The 23,277-nt window shown below is 38.3% G+C and overlaps 1 protein-coding gene across 1 annotated transcript in view; it reads right to left on the reverse strand.

Moving 5' to 3' along the window:
* gpc5a (glypican 5a) overlaps window positions 1-23,277 on the reverse strand; it is a 133,128-nt gene that overhangs the window by 50,148 nt on the left and 59,703 nt on the right. Inside the window, exon 7 of the mRNA XM_030118655.1 lies at window positions 17,157-17,277. Coding sequence (XP_029974515.1) covers window positions 17,157-17,277 — 121 coding nt within the window. The remainder of the gene's footprint in view (window positions 1-17,156; window positions 17,278-23,277) is intronic.

The raw sequence follows: 23,277 nt of genomic DNA on the forward strand, positions 1-23,277 counted from the left end.
TGGACTTATAATAAATAGAAGAAACAGAAATTAAACAGCTTAGATAAACTAACCTGCAAACAGTAGCAGACATAAATTAGTAAGATGAGCTGATCTTCAGAGCTAATGTGGATACAGGCTAATGCTAATGCTACCTACAACTGTGAATCTTTCATGACGCTGTCAGGAGGACTGACTCTAATTCAGTAAGCTGGAGGTTTTTCGAAGGGAAGCGTTTCAGGGAATGTCCCAGTTAGAAGGACAGAGAGAGACAGCAGTTGCTTTCATTTACAACACAGCAGTGATTTAATAGTTATATGTTACTAACATATTGGAAGTACGCTGACACGTTATTCCCAGAACCAGAAGGTTTTGGCCAGCCTCCTTTCAAAAAGCGTTTGATTTGTGCAGTCAATGGCAGACGACTTGAATTGCATCAAATAGTAGCGATTCATTATTTAAGTCTCATTAGCTAATGATATTTCACAGCTAACTGATTTGTTCCAAAGCAGAGGACACGTCTGACCGAGCCTGTCAATCAGCACGCCGCTCATTAGTTTTGCTTTTCTGGGCTACGGGAGAATCCGCTCTGTGTTTGACCGTATTGAACGGCTGCACCGCTCTTTCTCTCGCACAATGAAGCCAGCCTGGATTGCCAAACTGTGTTATTAGCCTCTCTCCTCTGAATAGCCTGGGATTTGTCTAATGCTGGCTGGGAGACAGGTGTTTTGATTCATTCAAACACTGCGTAGCCCCCCTTGGGCAAGCCCGTGGCTGTTTCTGCAGCATGTGGAGAGTCAGTGATGACCGAAAAAAAGAAAAAAGAAAAATCGCAAATTATACTGTTCTCAAAACAAAACTACCCATGCAGTTAAAAACAAATCCTCCACATCACACTTTGTGATGATTCTGTGTGAACAGCGATCCCCTAATTAGTTATTTTCTTTTCTTTAAGAATGCTTCTAAAACCGACTAAACGTCCATCAATCTTATAAAGCTAGTTTATCCGCGAGGAGCTGATCCCGGCTAACGCTGAATGACAGACCCGAACAGGTCGTCAGTCCATCACAGGGCAAACACTGAGAGACAAACAATTAGCTCCTCACGTTCACTTCCTGAGGGAAGGTCGAGACGACTATTAAGACGTCTTTTAATTGTTGAATTAAGCCGGAGTACCTGTGGAGAACCCACTGACACACGTGAACATGAACATGAAACTCCCCGGGATGAAAGCATCACTGCGCTGCTGACCAGCCCACGCTCGGCTTCAACTAGTCCTAATTAAAAACACTGTAAACACAAGAAATGAAGCGAGTTCAAGTTTGTTTTTTTGTAATCCAGTTGGTAAATAAGTGAATATTAATTCTGATCTTCAATTAAGCCAAGGCCGTTTTATTTATATAGCACCATTCCGACACAAGGCAACTCACAGTGCTTTAAGATATTCTTCTTTCACTTTGTTGATCAGTCTGTTTGGATGTGTTAAGAGATATTCTACCAGATACGCACGACCAGTGAAGCTGGTTCGCTCTCTTTACTTTCTCGAATCCTTTAAATGAATAAATGAAAGAAAGAATGCTAAGTGTGTGCCAAGCAGTAATCAAAGCAAAGGGTGGCTATTTTGAAGAATCTAAGATATGAATTATATTATTTTACATCAGAATTCTATATGCGTTAATTCAGTGTCAGTAGTCAGGAAAATAAAGAAAAAGCATGGAATGGAAAAAAGTGTGTCCAAACGTTTGACTGGTAGTATATATTGGAAAAAAATAAGTCCATAAAGCCCAGATTTATTCATTAAACTTACTTAAGAAAAGAAAAGAAAGAAAAGAAAAAGAACTGGACATTAACTTGACAAACCTATAGACCTTTATGCTCGAGTTATCTTTGGTGTTAATAAATGTACCGCAATTACCATTTTCTCTGCTAATTGGCCGTGGCCACCCTTTATTGTTAATGAAAATTCAAACACTTAAGTCCATCTGTTTCATTAAAACACACATAATTAACAGCAATTAATCAAAAACAACCGAACTCACAGTTTCAGCATTAAAGAGTACAAAACAGGAACCTATTATTTTAATTAAATGATTATTTCTTATTGGTCATCTGTTGAGTTGTTTCCTTTTGTTACTGCACAGGTCTATAGGTGACCGCTTCCGGATGGTATAATCTTGATGACCAGCAGCCACATGTTTTCTGTCAGATGGAACAGAGTTTTTCATGCAACTCTGAACTAACGATTTTAAGTAACTTCTGCTTCACTGCTGATAAGTTGTTGTTTGTTTGTTTTTTCATGTGGCATATCATAAAAACACATGCATCATAAGGATGTTAATGATCATTTCTAATTGAATTTGACTTTTATTTATGTAGGTTTTCCTACTGAGACTTTGTGTTTGTAATTATAAAGTCTTCGAAAATGTCAAGAAAATTGGAAAGTGAAAGAAATATACCCAGATTAATATTAGCATAATACTATAAACAATGAATAAATCCTCATGGGGAAACATTTCAGTGGTGTTATATTGCAAAGTGTATTTTTGTCAATCCTTCAAATCTATGTAATTTATCAATTTCGTTAATGTTTTGGGCATTTATCACACTGTTTTTAGGACTTTGGTCTGTTTCCAGTTTCGTGTCTCCAGCAGGTTCAAGGCCGAGAAATTCAAAAGGAAGGAGCAGGGCTGAAGCAGAGTGTTCTCAGTGAATAATACCACAGGAGACGTGTCTAGTTTGTATGTCGCAAAGTCAAACACTGTGAACAACTTGCAATTTTTACACTGAGGGGGGTAACAGGGTTATTAATTATCAAAATATCTGTTGATTACGTTTTCATAAAAATGTCAGTGACAGAACCGCAATGATAGGTATTTTTTCAAGGTGATAGTTTTCACTGATTATTAACTGATTGTGGCGTATCACAATATGAATAGGACATTGCATGGTTTTAATATATGAATATCCTCATGTTTTAATGTGATTTTGATGTTCAACTAAACAAACATTACATATAGGTGGCGGACATATATTTCCATCCCTTTTTCCTTCAGCATAACTTCAAGTTTCCGATTTTCAAACAGTCTCATCCATCTGATGTACATTTAAAACTTTTAAAGAAAACGCCATACACATCATAAACTTCTTCACAATACCAACGGCTTCCTCCACCAGTGCAGAAAATGACAAAAAAAAGACTGCGGTTCATGAGGCTTCTCAAAAGATTTGGCATGGGAATGGAGGCTTGGCTCAACTTTCATCATGGCACCATAGAGAGTATACTTTGACAGGCTGCATCACAGTGTATGGCTTGGCAGATTTGACAGTGCAGGACTAGAAACTGCAGCAGAAAACAGGAAAGCAAGCATCAAAAATTTTTTTACTGGCACCGGCCTTCTATAGCAGTGTGATATCTTCATTACCCGCTGCATAAGGAAAGCCCAGACTATCATCAAGGACACCAGTCATCCAGCCCACATGCACTTTTTTTTTTTTTCCTCCACTCCTCCCATCTGGAAAATGTTATCGGAGCATTTAATCAAACGCCAACAATTTCAGACAGCATTTCTCCCCACAGGTAGTCAAAATAATGAATTACCCACAAACATACAAATATGCACGCATGCGTCCATTTACTTGTTCCAAAAGGTGCTCAGTCTGCCTACAGATCTGTCCACAGATCTATCTATAGTAAGAGGCACCATCGAAACATGCTGCTGATGTCTGTTTTTGTTGCCTATTCTTCTGGAGCAAAACAAACAGTAAATATGAGGCAACAACAGTAATTAAACACGAGCAATTATATTTCTTCAACGCCTGCAAAGTTTAAAATGATAGCGAATAGTAACCCTTGCAATTGTTTTATTTCTTATTTCTCATGTCGCATATAGAAAGCAGCTGATATAGAAATGTCCCTTGTTTTTAAGTTCCGTCTCAGCTTTCCACTCCAATTTGTGACCCCATGCCATTAAGGTACATAAAAGGCTTCTGCAGTAATGGAACAAGGTGACTGCCATTAGTGCATCCTGCAAAAGAAAGGGCATTATCACTACATTTATACAGCCTACGCAACAATTTAGCCCACTTTTACCACCACAGAGAAAAGGACATGGAGTTCCTAAAATAATGTAAAAAAATATATCTGTATATCAAAATTGCAAATAAAATTATTATAAGCCATGACTATTTGAAGAAATAGGTACATATTGTTTACATCTGAAGTTTCCAAATGTAAAAGCTGATTTTAAAAATAGAGCAATTAATCACATGAATATTCATCAATGTATTCTGAAAGAAAATATTACACCCAGCTTATATTGCTGCAGCTCATGAATTATGTTTCATCAGTATCAGACAGGAAGAAAATGCCCTTGGTATTTTTCATGATTTACGCAAAGCATTTGACTCAATCAATAATAATATTACCATTTCCCAGCTGAACGGTTATGGATTACGGAGTGTTGCCCTAAAATGGTTTATCAATTTCAGAGCTAAAAAAAAACAAAAAAAAAAAACAATGCAGTTCAGTCTTTAAATGGTGTCTCAACTAATAAATCAATCATTCTCTTTGAGGCACCCCAGGGATCAATTTTGAGCTTTCATTAATTTGTTTATTTATGTGTTTATTTCATAAATCAATGTCTTATTATGCATTCTTTTCTTTTTTATAGCCAAAGGTCAATTAAGAAGAGATTCTTAACAATGATCTGTCACTCTAAGGCGTGAAACATTTGCAGATCTCCACATAACACATATTTCCCATTCACAAAGTCCATGTTTCCACAGTATGGTTTTTATACAGCATTTCAAAATCTCTTGACTGTCTTCCATTTACATTCAACTCGTAATAGTAGCGATCTTCACTGATCCTTCCTTTAAGCGCCTTGCTATCAATTCAGTATCACATTTAGAGTTCAAAAATCTGCAAAGACTTCAAGCAGTTTCTGATGTCAACATAATCTTACTCAGCTTTCAGAAAGCTGCTCAAAAACATTGCATCTTGTCTTGAATGTTCAAGGACATTATCGCTCATGTAACTGAATATCCTGTTCCAATTTTTTCATTTTTGACTTGTCTCTGCTTTCAAGCTTTCCCTTATATGGGTTGACTTTTTTTTAAAGTCTGCTGAGGATTTGAACGGTGGGGGACTTTGCAGGTAAGCGTTGGGCTTTATTCCCATTTTCAACTGTTTATTTCCAAATGATGCTAAATGAATAAACATAACATGCTGTGACTTCTGAGAGTCTTAATTATAACTGGGGAAAAAAATAAGTTTAATGTGACATTTGGAAGATGAATGGCTAGATGAGCAGATTATAGACACTCCTTCAATCTAAGAACCTGGAGCATGATTGCAGTGTGGAGATTAAATGTCTTATAAATGTATCTTTCAAAAAAGTGAAGAGATGCCTCATATGTATATTTTTGGGGCACTTTTCGAGACTTTAGCTGAAGCTGTTGAAGCAACTCTGTTACTCTTAAACTGCTTTAATGTTACATCGGTAGCGTCGTCTGCACGTCGGTACTTTGTCTCAGCTCTTCTGTTCCTGTTACCTCGTGCCGTCATTAGTTCATTGATCAGTTATTCACTCGACGAACTGATAGCATCCAGATTATAAACTATCTTCCTTCAACTCAGTGATGTAACTTGGGCTGAATGTGATGAGGGGGATCAGTCACTGGACTGAGACTGACAGCTGAGTTAACGTGTCACAGCAACACTAGAATAATACAGCTATGTCCACATAGATCTAATTAAGAGACAAGTCAGTTAATAATAATTTTGTTTATGTAACTTGTTTTACCAAGCTAGTGTATTATTTTGCTAAAATACAACCTAATGACTAAAATCAACTACTAAATTTCAGCAATTTGCACTTTTCAGTTATCTTTATTAGCGAACCTGGAGGCAGGAGCAATTATATTGCAATCAAACACCACAAGGTAAACGAAAACACCTTGCTTTTATTTTTACAGCTCTCTTGTACATACATTTATTTCTGTCAATCAGATTATCTGGTGCTATTTTCAAAGTGTGAATCCTACAGAGGATGTGTGCCATAAATTAATTTTAATGGCTTGAACTCATCTGTTTAATGTTACAACAAAACAAATGTGTTTCTTTAAGCCAAAGAGTGCACACATGCTCAGATTGTTGATTATGTTTCATTTCTATTTCCTATTTCCAAGATGTCATGTGGCAAAATGGTAAATCGCACCTTCACATTCAAGAGATGAATCTCACCGCGTGTAGGTTTTAAGCTCATTAGTATTCTCTCTGAACATGTTCTCCGTAAATAGAGGGCGGGGAAGAGATCTTACAATGATCGTATTTGCCAGTCAGAGTCGAAAAAGTGTCAGGATGTGAGCTGGCTCCCGGGACGCACGCCGTCACTTCACATATCCCTCTCCTCCACTGCAACACCGACGGTGTGTTTATTAAAGCCAAGAGCGGCGGCAGCAGCAAGAGACGGCCGGTCAGTGATTAAGAGGCCGGAGCAGTGATCCAAATATAAAGCCAACTTCAGAGTGGTAGTTAATCCAACAAATATTGTATTCATCACTTTTTGGTAACATTTCTATTTCTCCAACAGCGGCCATCAAAAGGAAATTTTTCACATTCAACACCAAGATTTTTGTGTGGCGTGGCAATGCGGTATTTAACATTGTCACCTCAAGGCACAGAGGTCAGGTTTGAAATCCGGATGGAAACATTTTTTCATGTGCAGCTCGGAGGCTCTTCCTGCGTCTGTGTGGGTTTTGCTTCAAGCCCGCTGGCTTCACCTCACAGTTCAAAGACACACTTGTTAGGTTAATTGGTGACACTAAACTGGCTTTAGGGTTAGCCTGTGAGTGTGTGTGGGTGTGTGATTGCCTGTCTCCGGGTGTTAGCCCTGCAAAATATCCACAGGGATGAAGCTCTGACTCTGTATGGAAGACGGACGGTGATGTTTATGATTTATTTTAAAACCTCGTCTCAAGCAGCAAAGCCTCAAACTGAGTGATAAAGATCTAGAAGACAAAGTTTTGTGAGATGGGAATTTAAAATTGATTTCTTGAGGACGTAAAAATGCTATCCAACAATGGTCAACCAATCTTGAACTCATAACTGTGCATTTTCAATTAAGCCAAACAAATTTATCTCTTACAAGGTCAAATACTAACATATGTTACTCTTGAAGGGTGCTTCACATTACAGTATTATCAAAAGAAACTCAACATTTGCACCCTTGAGCAAACAATTGGCAACAGTAGGAAGCAACAGTCATTTAACTGGAAGAGACCAGACTCCGAGTGGGTGGCCGTCTGCCTCCTGTGAAACCAGGCAGGAGGAAAAACCACCGGCATGAGCTCGCTGGGGATCCGACAGTGAGGCAGTGCAGAATAAGCATATTTAAAATTTATAATACACAACACCATAGCAGCTTATAAACAAACGTTGTGTATGTTGTCTAATATTAGCTGCAACATCAAAACTGTCGCCTCAAAATCAATATTTATTTAAATAAACACTTGTATTACATTTTGCTACTGAAGGCAAAATAACTGCACGTGTGTGGAACTGAAAGGAGAGGTGGCTGGTGAAATTTAAACGCATACGTTATGTAAATGACAATATGTTTTTGTAACATTTTGCAATAGTGTAGAGCTGAAATGTAACAACGAATGGCCAATTAAACAAAGAGGATTATGGCACAGTCGCTCTAACGATGTGCACATGCAATCACTTAAGATGAAGCTGTCTTCAGGTATGCAGCTAAGCTGGATTTGTCTTTGAATGTTTATATTTCCTCCATTTACCTCATGGGTATAAAGAATGACAAGTCCAAGTTGAAAACATATTATTATACTGCAGGTTTGAGGATTTTTTCTTTAATTAGCACGCTCTCGCACAGCGCTGACATCTGTTACTTTACAGATTCCTGGCTGTAGCAACAATAAATAATCAAACGAATTGAATTTGTAAATCAAATTCAGCAAATATGTTTTGTTAAAGAGAAAAAAAAAACCCTTTGCATTTCCAGAGATGAGGACAGCACTTATAAATTAAATTGTCTTTGCTCCATAACTGGACTTTTATACCTGGCAGATGTTCAGCTGTGGTATGCAAATGGAAGAGCACAACAAATGAAATGTGCATATATTCTCAGTGTTAATCCTTTGGACTAAAAGGAGAGGGGATATGAATAATTCACAAGCAAAACTGCTGGTCAACCACCACATCAATGACTGGTAAATAATTCAGCCTGGAGACTGGGCGAGGAGCTGCCTGCCCCTGATTTTGATTGAGAGACACAGGGACAGGGCCTACTTAAAGATTCTTGATGGGTTTTACCACATCAAGAGAAGAGGACAGGCAAAGAGGAGAGGAGCCAACAAATAATTCATAAGAAAGAGCTGCTGATGAGCAAGATGATGAAATCTAGAGTTTGTACGCTCAGATTGCATGATGAATTTGTCAATAGCTGCATTTCTGTTTCGTGTTTTCCTGCAGTCTCGGCTGCAGAATAGTAATAATACATTTCCATTTAGTCCAAGAGAAACTGTGAACTGTTTCTGTGCTCTGGTTGGTCAAGGTCAGAGGCGGAAAAATGGAAAGAGGAAGACTCGTTTCTGATATGTAGATGAAAAACATGAAAAATCAACATTTGCATGGACACATCATTCTTATCCTCATAAAAATGCAGTGATATCTTTAAAGGTAATAGAATTTCACCTTTTGCCTTCATCCATATTTCACTGTGCAACTTTTTGTTTCTCTCAGGCCTGTCAAACAGGAAATTTGGCATTCTTGCACACGCATGCACACATGCAAACGTGTACTTTACGGCAAACTCTCCGCATTTTAATAGGATGCACCAAGACCATACTAATTTACAGGAGTAATGTTCTGTGTTTTGTGCACGGAGATGTGTGCACGGTCACTCATGTGCAGAGCTGAGAGCGGCTGTGCACTCATATATGTAATTGATGTCTTTGCTGGTCATAAACTGAGCTGCCATTAACCTCCCACCACATACACCTACAAACACACTCTCTGTTGCATTCAATATTTATCCAACATGCAAAAGTAGGAAAAGAATTTACCTTCTAAGAATCAACAATTTACCACCAGCTGCATTTTAAATCTGAACATGACCCACATATCCTTCTCAAGCCTCAGTTTTCATCTTACCTGTTTGTTTTTTCTTTTTTGAATAGTTTTTTTATATATATATATCCCCTTGTTGGGGACAAACATGCAGTATATTTCATAAAGTGTGATCAACATCTTTAAAACAGAAAAAAGAATACAATAGGATATGTTTTTGGAAACTGAGAGTAAATGACAGTTCAGGTCAAGAATGCAGGCCGGCTCATGTGCCGCACTTCAGCAGCTAATGAGATGCCAATCAGAACAATTTGCAAGTCAGGTCCCAGTGAGATGATCATGCAAACTAGATTCAAGGACTGTGAATGCACAAGCTGCTAAATGAGTCATCCCAGGTGTATAATACAAAGATTTACAATTCTGAAACACAATATCAGTTGTAAGATTTCACCTTGCTTGTTTGACTTCTGGTAGAAAAATAAAACTCATTTGCATTATTCCTGTCTCTGACGCTCTGTTCACAAATTAGTGCTCCTACAAATATGATTCACTGAACAATATCAAACAAATGTAAATTCATCATACTTCCTTTAAATTTTCATTTAATTCATTTGATTCCAAAACACTCAGCTTATACTGCAAAATCCACCATGAGAGAATCACAGGAGAGCCTACTGATGGCCATGAGAGACGTTATAGTGCATTAAAAATCACTGTGTTAAAAACAACCGAGTTGGAAATGTACCAACATCTGTTCATCATGTCATCATGAATCCTAAATGAACGTTACTTTACACGCCGCGATGTGTCAAGAATATCAAGAGCATCTATTGAATCGGCTCATCCAGATGCTTTATATCTTATCTGCAGTATGTCTGTGTCTCGTGCACCAGCGAGTCCCGACCGAGGGCCCAGCAAGGCATTTGGGCATTGCTTGAGTTCACAGAGTGGTGGAGCCAAGCTTCGCCCGCCCAGAGGTTGTCAAAATTAAATTTGCACTTGTCCAATAAAAACAAAACAAGACACTTCCTGGACTCCGGAGGGGACTGGGGAAAGTGCTGTTGATTTTCACTGAGGATTCTGCTTTTGTATGTTTGTTTCTGCCAGCATTTGGCTTCACTCTAATGTCTGAAGCCTTTTCAGGGGCATTCAGGGGGAAAACCTCCCCAGAATCCTGCTGACTGATTTACCTAGGTGAAATAAACTTATATTCTTTTTTGCTTAACATCGGAAAATACTAATAATCTTGTAAATACATGTGGACAATCTTCAGGTGGACAATGCAACCAAATCCCCAGATGAACTGTTCAGAGCCAGACACTGCAACGTTTGTTGAAACAATACAAATTAAGTATGTTCCATTTTTAAACAGGAGCTTGTGTACTCATAAATGTTTTATAATCTATAAATGAATGTAACAACAGATTACTATATTTATTTACAGTATAGGCAAAACTTAATATCTGGATTTTTTTATCTACTTTTAGAAAATTTCGAGAAATATCAGTTTGTTAAAGGTTAAATAAGCTTGAAACAAAGGTTAGATGACAATTACACTATCAGATTAATAATTACTCAGGAAAAGCTATTGTTGTTATCTGGAGACATTTAAACATGGAAACTTCTTTGTTGGCATAGTTTGTTAAAGCTCTTTTATTAACACCTTACTGTGATAAATACTGTGATCTGGAAGTGAAAAACACTAAAACAAAAGCACTAATTACTAATTATTAGTTACTCATTGCTACAAAATCCAGAAAACACCACAGAATTTTCAGACACAATGGAAAATGTATCTGCTGGTACAAGGGGTAGTAAATGATTGTGCTGCACTGCTGATTGGACAGAAGCACAGTTTTTCTTTTTTAAAGAAAATCAATACTGATTCCAAACATGAGATTCAACTACTGAGTTTATCATTACTTTGATTTGGAGCATGAATATAAGCTGATACTTGATACTTGGTGGGTCTTTGACGATCTGTTCAGCACAATGAGGAGAAAACATCTGATCTCCTGACTCTCTCCCAAGTATGGAAGTCTCTTAGCTGTGGACGTCCTGAGTGAGCAGAATGGACTTCCTCTTGTTTCTCAAGAAATTGAAATGTATTGGCTTCCTGTTAAAAAGGTGGACGGTGCTTCTGTCCAATCAGCTATGAGCGTGTCACTGTCTATGTCCAATCAGTGACGACTCCTGCCGTCAACAGGTACTGGCCTTATCTGTGAACTTTGTGGTGTTTTCTGAACTGCGTAGTGTTTTTGTTGTAGTGTTTTGTCCTTCCAGGCCACCATATGAACTTTATTCTGCCAAAGTCTGTACTGCCGTTTTCTTCTAATGTTGAGTCACAATGAAGAAAACTTTCAGTAATAAATAATTTTGCTGAACTAATCACTAATGCTGAATTTACAAGTAGACAAATAAAGACCTCGTCTTGAGGATCCTTTTCACCCAGTGATGAGTTGTAATTTGGCATAATTAAGCCATTTTGGTTTATTTGCAATTTGACTTCATGGAGCGGTAACCCAAACAAAACCTTGCTAAAGCTTAGAAGGAGCAGCGTCCTGATCACTGCTCCGAACGGTTAACTCCTGCATCCGCTCGCTTTCTATATTTTTATTTCATCTGCATGTGCTGGAGGCAGTGCTGGCACAGACCACGAAGATTTGGCAAACAGTACTTGTGCACAAGAGTAAATGTTTTATTTCAACACAAGAGGGTTTCAACTCCAGAACAGCATTTGTGCTTTTTGAGCAGTCATCACATTCAACCCGTCTTTTTCTGGACATGATTTCAAACTCTAAATTGACTCTCAAGCACAGTAAATGGGGGGAAAGAAAAGAAATAAAAAACATGTAACAGTGGAGTTTTAAAGCTCCAGTGGAAAAGCCCTCTGATTGGTCAATTTTAGCTAAATTCACGATTGGTGTCTCGCTCACATTTGTTTGCTATCATTATATATACTGTAACTGTAGCTTCATCATTTCAACTGGTTTAAAGAAAAACTCCTACATCCTCGTTCTGATATATATATATTAAACACTTTCAGGTCTGAAAGCAATTAGACTTGTCTTAACCGTGATATCCCTCTCCTGTCACGGATGACAGGTTTTAACATAAATGCAACACATAGAATGTTTATGACGATTATATAATCCACCTTATATAACAGGTAGACTGTGGACAGGTTTACAGTCTAGTCTACCACAGAGTGAACATAGAGATACAATCACACACTCACCCACACACACACACCCACACACACACGGGCTAATTAAAGTCACCAAATAACCTCCACTGCATGTTTGTGAACTGTGGGAGGACACTGGAGAACTGAGAGAAAACCCAATCATGCAGGAGGAGAACATGCCAGCTCCACACAGAAAGGCCCCCAGCCTGACCCGAATCCTCAATAATCTTGCTGTGGTGAGATAACACCAACCAATACACTGTGTGGCCCGATGATATCTACAAGCACTGAAAGATTGAGGGTGAGCAGATAAACTGAGCTCTGTGCCCATATACCAGACATTACGGTGGTTTACAAGATTCACTGGGGTCTCGCACAATGTCAACATTGCACAGTCGAAATACAGTAATAAAGAGTAACAGCCAAATATCTGAAGTTGAAGTTGTCTTTAAAAAAATATATAAATTCAGGCAGTCTGAATATGATTACAATCATATGAGGGTTGATTTTGTTTTTTTTTTTTTTTTCCATTTAACAAATGTATTACTTTGAAGATGATGAGTTGTGAATGTTAAAGGGCACCGAGTTTCAGTTTTTCTATTTGATTAGCCCAAAAACTTTCTTCTGCTGACATTTTGTCTGGATGCTATTTCTGCTAACTCATAGCAATTAGCACCATTTTTAGATTGCTGTTGTTTTAAATGAGGCACAGTTTGACGTGAAAGTGAACTCCTTAACTGGAAAGAGTCAAAGCAGGATGAGCAGGAAGCTTCAGCTGTGCTGGTAAAGAGTGCTGTGATCGTCAGACGTTTTAATGATCCAACACAACCCTCTTCACCATGCACATAGCGAACGGTGGTATCTAAACAAGCACGAACTGCGTTGTATTCATCAGTCGTCTGTCTCACACCTGACGAACCAAACAGATGATCATTTTAATCAATACAGCTGTTTACACAGCCGACACAACACTTGCATGCTATTGACGCTGAGCACCAACATCCCAGCTTCAGTCTTTACATGCAGCAGCATCACTGCGATACCGATCTGAAGTCATTACAACATATTATCATTTCCCCTCCGGTTTCGGCTGTTAAAAACCGATCTACTGCCTTCTGGAGGAATTACTACGGCGCCGTCAATCACAGTTAATATGTTCAATCGATGGTCACAGTGGTACTACAACAAAACAAAATAAACCGTAAGACTCTGAAACAATTAACCAACATTACAACTGAAACTCCTTTTAAATAGAAATAACAACCATAAATGCAAAAATGTTGAGTTACTTCATAACGAAATGGAAGTTTGTATTTGTGAAATATTTCAAGAATCCAAACAAAGGGATTTAAATTTCATCATGCATTATCAAATTAATATCCATTATCACAGTGGGCCAAACAGGTTCCATGAGTAGAAATACTGCAGCTCTAGTAAACATAGTTAACTTGTAATAGCAAAACGAATTAATCTGCAGTTGAATAATACGTAAATGTTATGAAAATGGTTTTTAAGAAATAAAAACTCATTTAAATGTCTCAACACTGAACTTATTAGTATTAGTTTTGACTGCAATAGAGAGATGAGCTAAAGGTCAGAGTTTGACGGAAAAAAACCAACAATTCAATTTGTTGAACCGATTTTTTAAATGCACAAGTGAATTGACACCTGAGATTTTCTTTGAAGGACAACGACAACCAAGAGCCAATGAGTCAAGGTCGAATGCACATTGATTCATTTAATTCCTTCTATTCATACATTGGTAATTTACTCTCCTTTCATCAGTAAGAAAACACAGAAGAAATGTTACTTGCATAAACTCTTGAAAGAAACTGCACCATCCTTGAATCGATCCAGAGATTTTTGTGCTATTCGGGTCAATAAGAAGTCAGATCATTAAGCCAAAACTAAACTTTTTTATAATTCTGTGCAGAAATGTTGTGTTGACATATAAGACCTCACTGAACTTCCCCCACACACAAAAGATTTTCCTCTGGAAGGAGACAACAAACTTGATGATGAGCTAAATGTAAAATGTCACTTTTCATCAGTGCCACAAATGACTTGCCACAAAATTCTTCCAATTAAAAATCAGCAAAACTTTAAGAGGACAGACAAAAGGGTAAGAACCCATTGATCCATCTTCGATATCATTTCATATAACTCAGTGTTGTGTGCTGCAGGGGAAAATCTCAGCTGACTATTTGCAACAGCAGCAAACACCCTGTACAGGTGGCTCTTCACATCTATGAGCAATTTAAAGTCATCATTAAGCTTCAATGCGTTTTCCAACGGTGGGAGAAAACTGATGCACAGGGCAAACATGCAAACGTTTGGCAGAAAGGCTCCCAAAGCCCAGCATGAAAATGTGGATATTTTCACTATGAGGTGCTAAAAAGTGCAAACCTCTTCCAGACTGTGCAGTCAAACTCTCAAGGAAAGAAAGTTTTTTCACCCAAGAAACTCAAATGAACAACTGGCTTAGCTTATGTTAAAAAAAAAAAAAAAAAAAAAAAGCACCACTGCAACAACAAAAACAAATTACTGGTGATTTCTGTTCGCTTTATAACATAATCTAATACCAGATAATTTATCAAGAAACCTGTCAGGCAAATGGCCTTGAAAACCATCAGACAATTAGAACTAAATTCAGATTTAGAATGCAGCGTTTTGACTGCACCTCATTTACTGCCACAGCAGGCAATTGTATTTAGCGAAAAACATCCAAACAGCAGACACAGTTAGCGACATGCTGCTGAACAGATGGAAGCATTTAACAGCTGAAGAGTCAGATATTTTCATTCATTTCCAATGCTACGAGCCCATTTCAGTGACCGCTGTTCGCTCTTATCAGACCAGGAGATATGGTGGAGACGGTCATATCGCCACCTCCTAGTCAGATCAGTGGACCGTCACAGCAAAACATATGAAAACACTGGAGATGGCGATCGGCGTTGGAGGGAGCGATAAACACATCATGACGTGGCCCAGGGTGAAAGGAGTCATCCTTCACCCAAACCTGCATCCCCATATGAACTTTTTTCTCTCTGCACTTTGTTTCCCTTTATCTTTACAGAGCTTCTGTCACAGAATAGAATAGAATAGAATAGAATAGAATAGAATAGAATAGAATAGAATAGAATAGAATAGAATAGAATAGATTTATTAATCCTAGAGAGAAATTCTCGAAACCAAGGTGCACTATCCATCCAATGAGAGCAGTCTGGGGGTCAGAGTCTTTCTCAAGGACAGTTCGACATATAGACAGGAGGAGATAGGGAATCGAACCTGTAACCTTCCAAGTTTGTATCTGCCAGACAGGTGACTTTGAAAGAGGTCTGGAAGAAGATATTGTTAAATTGGCATCACTGAATGATGTTAATTCTCTTTTTACTGCTTGTGAAATCTATGTGTGCAAAGTGAAATGTACAAATGTATTATCACTCTTAGTAGAGTTCTATCTGTCTGTGTCAAACGGGAAATTGGTACTGACCTTGAATCTGTTTGATTGATGGAGATACACGGGATTTTATTTGGAATCAATGATTGAATCGTTTACTGTTGGTTGAGTTGAGGCAACGTTTGCAGCAATCCCCTTTTCTAGATGTCTGTGTAACATTATTCAATGTCTCACACAGGTATACGGACTAACGATGCATTTTGTTGGACACTGGAACTACGAAATTTGAAAGGAATGTATTTGATTAGCTGCTCTGTGGGTTGATGGTTCAATTCACAGTTTACCAAAGAGCATCAAGGTCAACTGGAACAGGTTTTAAGGTAATGAGATTGATCAAAATACGAAACGATCAAAATGCAGATGACCTGAAAGTTTACAGAGAGAGAAAAAAAATAAGGTGAGTGTGTGCAAAAAAATATTGAGTGAAAAGATTTGGTGAGGTCCATGTTCTCAGCAGATTACGTATGATCTGAGCTGAGCTGTGCTGAGCTGATAATCATAATCTTTTTCATGGTATTTACAGTAACTCACGTGCAGTAGATAAAAAAAATAAATAAAAAAAAATTCTCAGAATCCAAGCTCTGAAAACAGACTTAAAAACTGAAAAAATAAATAAAACCACAGAGGCTGAATAAAACACACCAAAAGGCAAAAACCCAGCGAATGTCAATGAGGCCGATCAGGGGCTCGCAAATGGTTATGATATAGATTTATGTGTTCTGACATCCCACAGATGGTGTGAATTAGTCAAGGAGCGGGTGCCAGCACGAGGTCAAGAGAGATGACCTGGCCCTCAGCCGGCCACTTGGGAAACCAAAGCAACCGACATGTGAAGCCGCTGCAGCGCAGCAACCCAAAGGCAGCCGGAGCAGCTGCTATGAAAACCAGAGAGGAGAAAGTGCTCCTGCAAACCGCTCTAATCTCATCATCCTGAGAGATCAGCAGCACCGAGAGGAGCCGCAGCAGCACAAACGTGCATAAAAGCAGACGCGGCGATGGAAAAGCTACATTGATTTCGACAAAAGAGCAGAAAAAGAGTTTGTAAATATGGAGACGCACAAACCAGATCAAATGGATTTCTAAATGTGTAATGATTGATTGTTTTTATTCTTTGCCCTGAAATGATTTTGCATTTGAGACGAGTTCTCTATGAGCCGTTACTTACCGGTGAAATGAAAAATGACATAAATAAACAATTTGTTTGGAATTAAAATGAAAAAGAGTAACGTGCTTCAGCCTCACAAGCAGCTAACAAGAGATTCCTAATGTTGCATGCACGGAGATCGAAGTGCAGGGAGTTAGCGGAGTGCCTACGGAGACAATTACCATACATCTGACAAAATGAGGGGAAGAAACCGAGGAAAGTGAAGGAAGTGAAAGATCCACATGTAACTTATGCAATCCTCAGTAAATATGTAGAATGGATCAGAGAGTCTCACCTGATTGATATGCTTCAGTTTATCAATAATCTGATTAATGACTGGATCGGCTCCCTTGACTTTGACTTCAGGATTGGCACTCTGAGCTTTGATCCCATTTCCCACCACACGGAGGGTGTAGCTGTGAACGGAGAGCAGATGGCAGAATCTCTGGTTATATCTGGACCGAAAAAAGAATTTCAAGTGGCAGACGGTCAAGGAAAGACAGAAAGCCAAAATCAGACTTCTACAGTTCATAGCAGGCGAGAGGTATCAGTGTCATTTAGACTGTTTATCCCAGTGCTAAAGTGAAAAACCAAATGGATAATATCATTATATTAATTAATAACATCAAAAAATACTGCTGAGTGAGGAAGAGTTCCAGGTTTTGTTTATTTGAGAGAGAGAGAGACTCTATTATTTTATGATATTAGTTGCATCTACACTATTTTATTTTGAAAGAGGATTAATTTTTTCACTACTAATGTGTTGGCAACAAGTGAGAATTTTTATATCACAGCTTTGGTATTTTGACTTAAACACCCTGGATACGACACCAAATTTGTGAAACACACCCTCAATGTGTCAGAATATCAAACTCCAAAGAATTCACACTGAACGAAATTCAATTTATTACCTAGTTTTTAGGTGAGAAGCAATAAGAAAAGATGAGAAATATTCCAAGCTTACGGAAAAGTGATGGCATACATCATCTGCAGGCATGCCGGGGGATAAAGTGAGACTTGCAACGTGGAAAAAAAAAAACATGATTCACAGCACATGTGCAGGAAAGTGTGTCTCTGCAGCGGAGCTGCATGTATAGTTAATGAAAGCTCCACACCGAGCCTTTCATAACACCTCTGAGAAAGGAAACTACGAAACAATGCTGTGAGTACAGTAAACTATACACAACTGTACATTTATTAGATGTGCCCGAACGTTTCAATACACAGCATTAATCTTTGTTTTAGGGCGGCTCATTGTTGTTATAGCGTGGTAATAGTCTGCGGCTCTCTTCAAGGACTCCTCACTCTTTAGTCTCTGTGCGGTCTGTCAGCTGTAATGACTCCGACCATGGCAGCAGGGGACTGAACACAAATCAATCACATCTCAATCTCCAGCATATTATTTAATCACACCAGTGGATCAAGGTAAAGGCGCTGATTGTGTATGCTGTGTATGTGTGTGTTTGGGTTTGTGTTTGCAGCAGTTCTGACAAAAGGGCGGATGAAGAAGAGCACCAAGGTTTTGGCTGGAGGTCATTTTAAAATAGAATATGTGGATTAGGAAATGAATAGTAAAATATAAGGACAATTACTGGCTAAAATAAGGTGCTCTGTAGTTAAAAAAAACAGCATAATCATGAAGCAAGGTCAAAGACAAAAAAAACTATGAATAAATAAAAATCATGACACGTAGGAAGTGTAACTTATTTAAAAGAAAAGGGAAGTGGTAGAATTCAAATTTAGTTTGTATATCTCAGTCTCTGAGATGCAATTCTGACATTCATGTCCTGCAAAGCTAAGCTCCCAAATGAGGTGAGTTTACAGAAATCCAGCTGCCACGCCACTTCCTTTTTCCCCTGTCATCAGAGATTCCACCTGTTATCACCAATATTTTCCTTATGGACTCTATGCACAACTTCACCACTTCCTGAACTTCAGGAGGCTCCTTGTTTCCTGTCTTTCATGATAGGTCGAGCTGATTAATCCAGGTGTCCCTGACCTCAGTAACCACAACAGTAATGGTCAGACACACCTGCATTAATCAGCTTGTCCTATCATGAAAGAAAGGAAACAAGGAGCCTCCTGAAGTTCAGGAAGTGGTTGAGTTGTGCAGAGTCCATAAGGTTTGTGTGTGTGTGTGTGTGTGTGTGTGTGTGTGTGTGTGTGTGTGTGTGTGTGTGTGTGTTAGAAGCCTCCATCTTATTCATCTGCCCTGGAGCTCTGTTGTCTTTCTTCTGGCATAAAATGTAACACAAAAGTCAACACCTAAAACCTGCAGCATTTTTTGAGTTTCAGCCAAAGTTCAATATAAATGTGTACATACATATATATATATATATATATATATATATATATATATATATATATATATATACATATATACATATATACATATATACATATATATATACATATATATATATATATATATATATATATATATATATATATACCCTCAGGTTTTACATTAAGATTCTTTTTGAATTTTCAGGTTAGTAAATGCGCCTTTTTTAGGGGTTGGTAAAATGCATCAAAACTCATTTTGAAGTGTAAAACTCACACAATTTATCGATGTGTGATACAGTCATTCCTGGATTATGACAAAGGTTTACTGAGTACTAAAGTCCAACTACCGTATTCACTATGGTATTTACAAAAAGAGATTCTTCACTGTTATCTTATCACACAACAAAAATAAAAGTGCTAACTAATTAGTATATCTCACACACAGTTAATCTGAAATATAAATAAAAAATTAACAAAACTGGAAAGAAAATAGAGAAAGTGGATGAATCATAAAGATAGAAAAAATGTGATCAATTGTGAAAACAAACAATGTGAAGAAATGAGGAAGTTACCAAATATGACCTGATAAAACAAGGTGGGGGCACTAAACTCCAGTTAAAGACAGAATAAAATCTGTTCAAATCACCAAACAGAGAAACAGGCAGCTACATGCACTCGTGTTCACGGGCGATTTTTTTTGACTCAGTATTTCAGGTGAATTGTTTGTTTCGTTAACTATGGAAGGTAACTGGAATACATAGCGACGGCCTGTAGATTCTGTAAAGATAAGTCCTTGATTTTGTTGCCATCACTGAATATCAAAATGTTTCTTAATCCAAAGTAGGATTGTGGGTTTAACCATTCCTCAAACACAGCGAGGCAACATTTCATAAATTATCAAAATGCTCTAGTTTTGATCAAAACACGCTTTAGACATCCTGTAGACTTTCATCCAGGTTATTTCAGTACATGTCAACAAGTCCTTGGATTTTTTTTTCTTTTTTTTTTTTTTTTTGGGCATGTCGTGATTTCTTTGAATGTCTTGGCTTTTTGTGTGCACATAAATCTACAGACACAAGTGTGAAAGTCAAGGTCCTTCTTGCTGGATGCAGTGAGTGCCTGCGGCTGGATTCTGATGTGTTGGAGCTAAACTGCACCTGAACCGTGTACACTGATGCTGTGATCCACCTGCTTCCAGCTTTGTTTAATCCCACAGCACACCTGCAACGATTGAGATTGCTGTTGTGTTGCCTATAAATTGTTAAAGATCCGCCTGTTAAAGCCATAAAGCAGAAGAAATCAATATTAAAGAAAGATTACTTGGTTCGTCCGCACTGTAGCCGGTGATAATCACATAAAATCCACCTCTTCCTGACCTTTCCTTCTGTCTTTTTCCCTCCGTCTGTACAGCATGATTGGAAGCATATTGAGAAGATTATATTGGGGCCATCTGTGCACAGCTCCACGCAATGCTTGAAAGGCTTGTCGGGTATAACTTAGATCTGTTTGATGTCATGAAAATCAAGCGGGTGCATGCATATAAAAGTTGTGAAATGTGGAAAAAAAGTATATAAATTACTAAAACCTGTCCTGGCAAACAGACTGACCTGCATTTACATTGAGAGAATTCATCTTACATTTAATAGGAATCGCATTTCATTATCTCACTGGGATCCAAAACTTGAAAAGCAGCAATCTCCTGTACGATGCTGCTGGTCTTCAAAAGCAACACAAAGACTCTCAAGGGGTTGCAACACCAGAAAAAAAAAAGGTCTGCTCTTTAAAAGGATCCACGGATTTTTTTAAAAAATTGATCACAGTCGTCATATATTCGTCAGGGTGAGTAAAAAGTATACAGTAGCATCGAGCACAACCTACAGGAGGATATCAAACAGCTGAGCGATTGCATGAGTCTCTGTGGACCAGCAGCAGGATCCTATAATCCATATCGTTCTCCCCACAGGGAACGCTCGGTTTGCATCTCATCTGTACTCACACTACTGTGTTCAGCCCGAGATTGAAAATTTTAATCATTTTATTCATGGCTCTTATCCTGATCTTATTCAACTACAGTGTATGGTAAGTGCAAAACATTCACGTCTGGAACAAAGAAATCTAAGACCTCTTTAGCTTTACTTTGAGACTTCAGGATTGGCACGTCAGAATAATTTACTCTGATCGCAGCAGCACACGGGGAGCAGGACTATTCTCGGCACAGCACCGGGACAGTGTACTGTAACATAATGGCCGCGCTATTGTGCCCGATTTGATGCTTGCATTTGCGCAGCCCCATGTCTGATATTTGGGTCTTATCCATGTCGCTTTGATTGGGACTCTGATGAGAATTCGATGAGAGCCTGGCTGAATGTAACTGTCATATTTTGACGATGATGTTGCAGAGGGGGCGACGTTTAGCTGAATGGCCTTGAGAGCCTAATGCATATGCAAATAAACAAAATTAAGAGGAGAGGAATATTTTCCACTATTAAAAAAGATTTCTTATAACGTTCCCAGCTCTCCATGAACTGATTACCATCGCCACGTTCATTTAATCACATCAAAAATACAGATAATTTGAATGTTTTTATATTCTGTGTTTTGTGTTTGTGGCCTCTCATTCTTTTGACGCTCCATAGGCAACATGCGACATCTAAACTTGAACATTTGAAGGCAAGATCAACATTCTTCTCCAGTGTTCCACCAATATTTTGAGTTAAAACCCTGAAAATGTGCAACTGTACTCAATATAACAGTATATTTAATTGTGCTGAAGTGATTGTTTCATTCTGAAGGAAACGAAGGAGAAAGTCTCTGGTTTACAGACAGGAGGCTGAACCAGACGTTGTGAGGTTTTTATAGGGAACGAGTAGGACGGACAGGATTAAGGATGAGGGGGTGAAAACCACCCCACATGTTGGACAGCCTGGTGAGAATGTGAGAGAAATCAGCTGAGATGGTTCCATGATTTATGTAGGAGAGATGATCGCTATTTAGGGAAAAGAATGCAGCTGCACGGCGAGAAGAGAAAGGCCAATGAGAAGGTCAATGGATGCAGTGAGGGAGCACGTGTAGGCGACTGGTGTGAAGGAAGACGATGCCGGAGACAGAAATGGCTGGAAGAAGCACTAATAGGAAAATGCATAATGAAGGAGATTTGAAATAACAGTTTTTCAAAGAGCGAAGTAGAGTCTTGACATGTAACTCATATTAACTATCTATGATTACATTCCTGATACTAACACTAAAACAAAAACAAATGTGAACTGGCCTGTCTTCTATCACCTGCCATCATCCCGTGGCTTCTCAAATCTTCATCAAGCTGTGTTTTTTGTCAAGACTTTGACATAGAAATCCCATTATGGCATTTATAACTACACAGTTTATTGTGATGTGCAATGTGGACATGCAACAAGGATCAGTGTAGACTGTATACAGCAAAATCACATTTTGGATGATTTACTAAAACTGTAAAAAGAGCAAAAACTTATCGTATGGATTCACAAACCTGAAAGAAACACCACATTCAGGTGTAAATGATCTGTGGGTTTGCAGCTACTTCTAAGCTAATATACATGTTTGATTCTTTTTGTTGTGTTACAACCTGTTGTCAATTCTTTATTCTAATACATTTGTCAATTTGTGTGTGTTTTCAACCTAAAAGGTTCATTTAATCTGAAGAAATCGCATCTGTTTTGTACAACTCCAAACAGTTTACAGCTCGAGAGACACTGTAATTCCATTTTACTCCAAGCTTTGTGCAATCCAAAGTAAGCAACTGCAAACTGAGATGCATTTTTTTTTTCTTCATGTAGTGATTTGTGGAAGCAGTGCACTGATGGATGCCAAATGTTCACAACATCCTTTAACAAGCAGGTCACAGACTGCTCATTCTGTTTCAGATCTGTTACTGTGCTTCTGCTGCCTTTCAGGCATCAATCACGTCTTACATGGGTGCTCATTACTGCAATGCACACAATCTGTCTTTGAATTGTGATGATGAATACAGCGATGTTATTGTGAGTAGTGGCAATTGGTCTTTCTGGTTTGTTTGTTTGCTGCTGCTATTAATGTTGCAAGATGACAATTTCTGACATAACAAGACAAACGAGAAGGATCCAAACATATATGTT

This window comes from Salarias fasciatus, chromosome 1, assembly GCF_902148845.1.
Source record: "Salarias fasciatus chromosome 1, fSalaFa1.1, whole genome shotgun sequence".
NCBI classification, from domain to species: Eukaryota; Metazoa; Chordata; class Actinopteri; order Blenniiformes; family Blenniidae; genus Salarias; species Salarias fasciatus.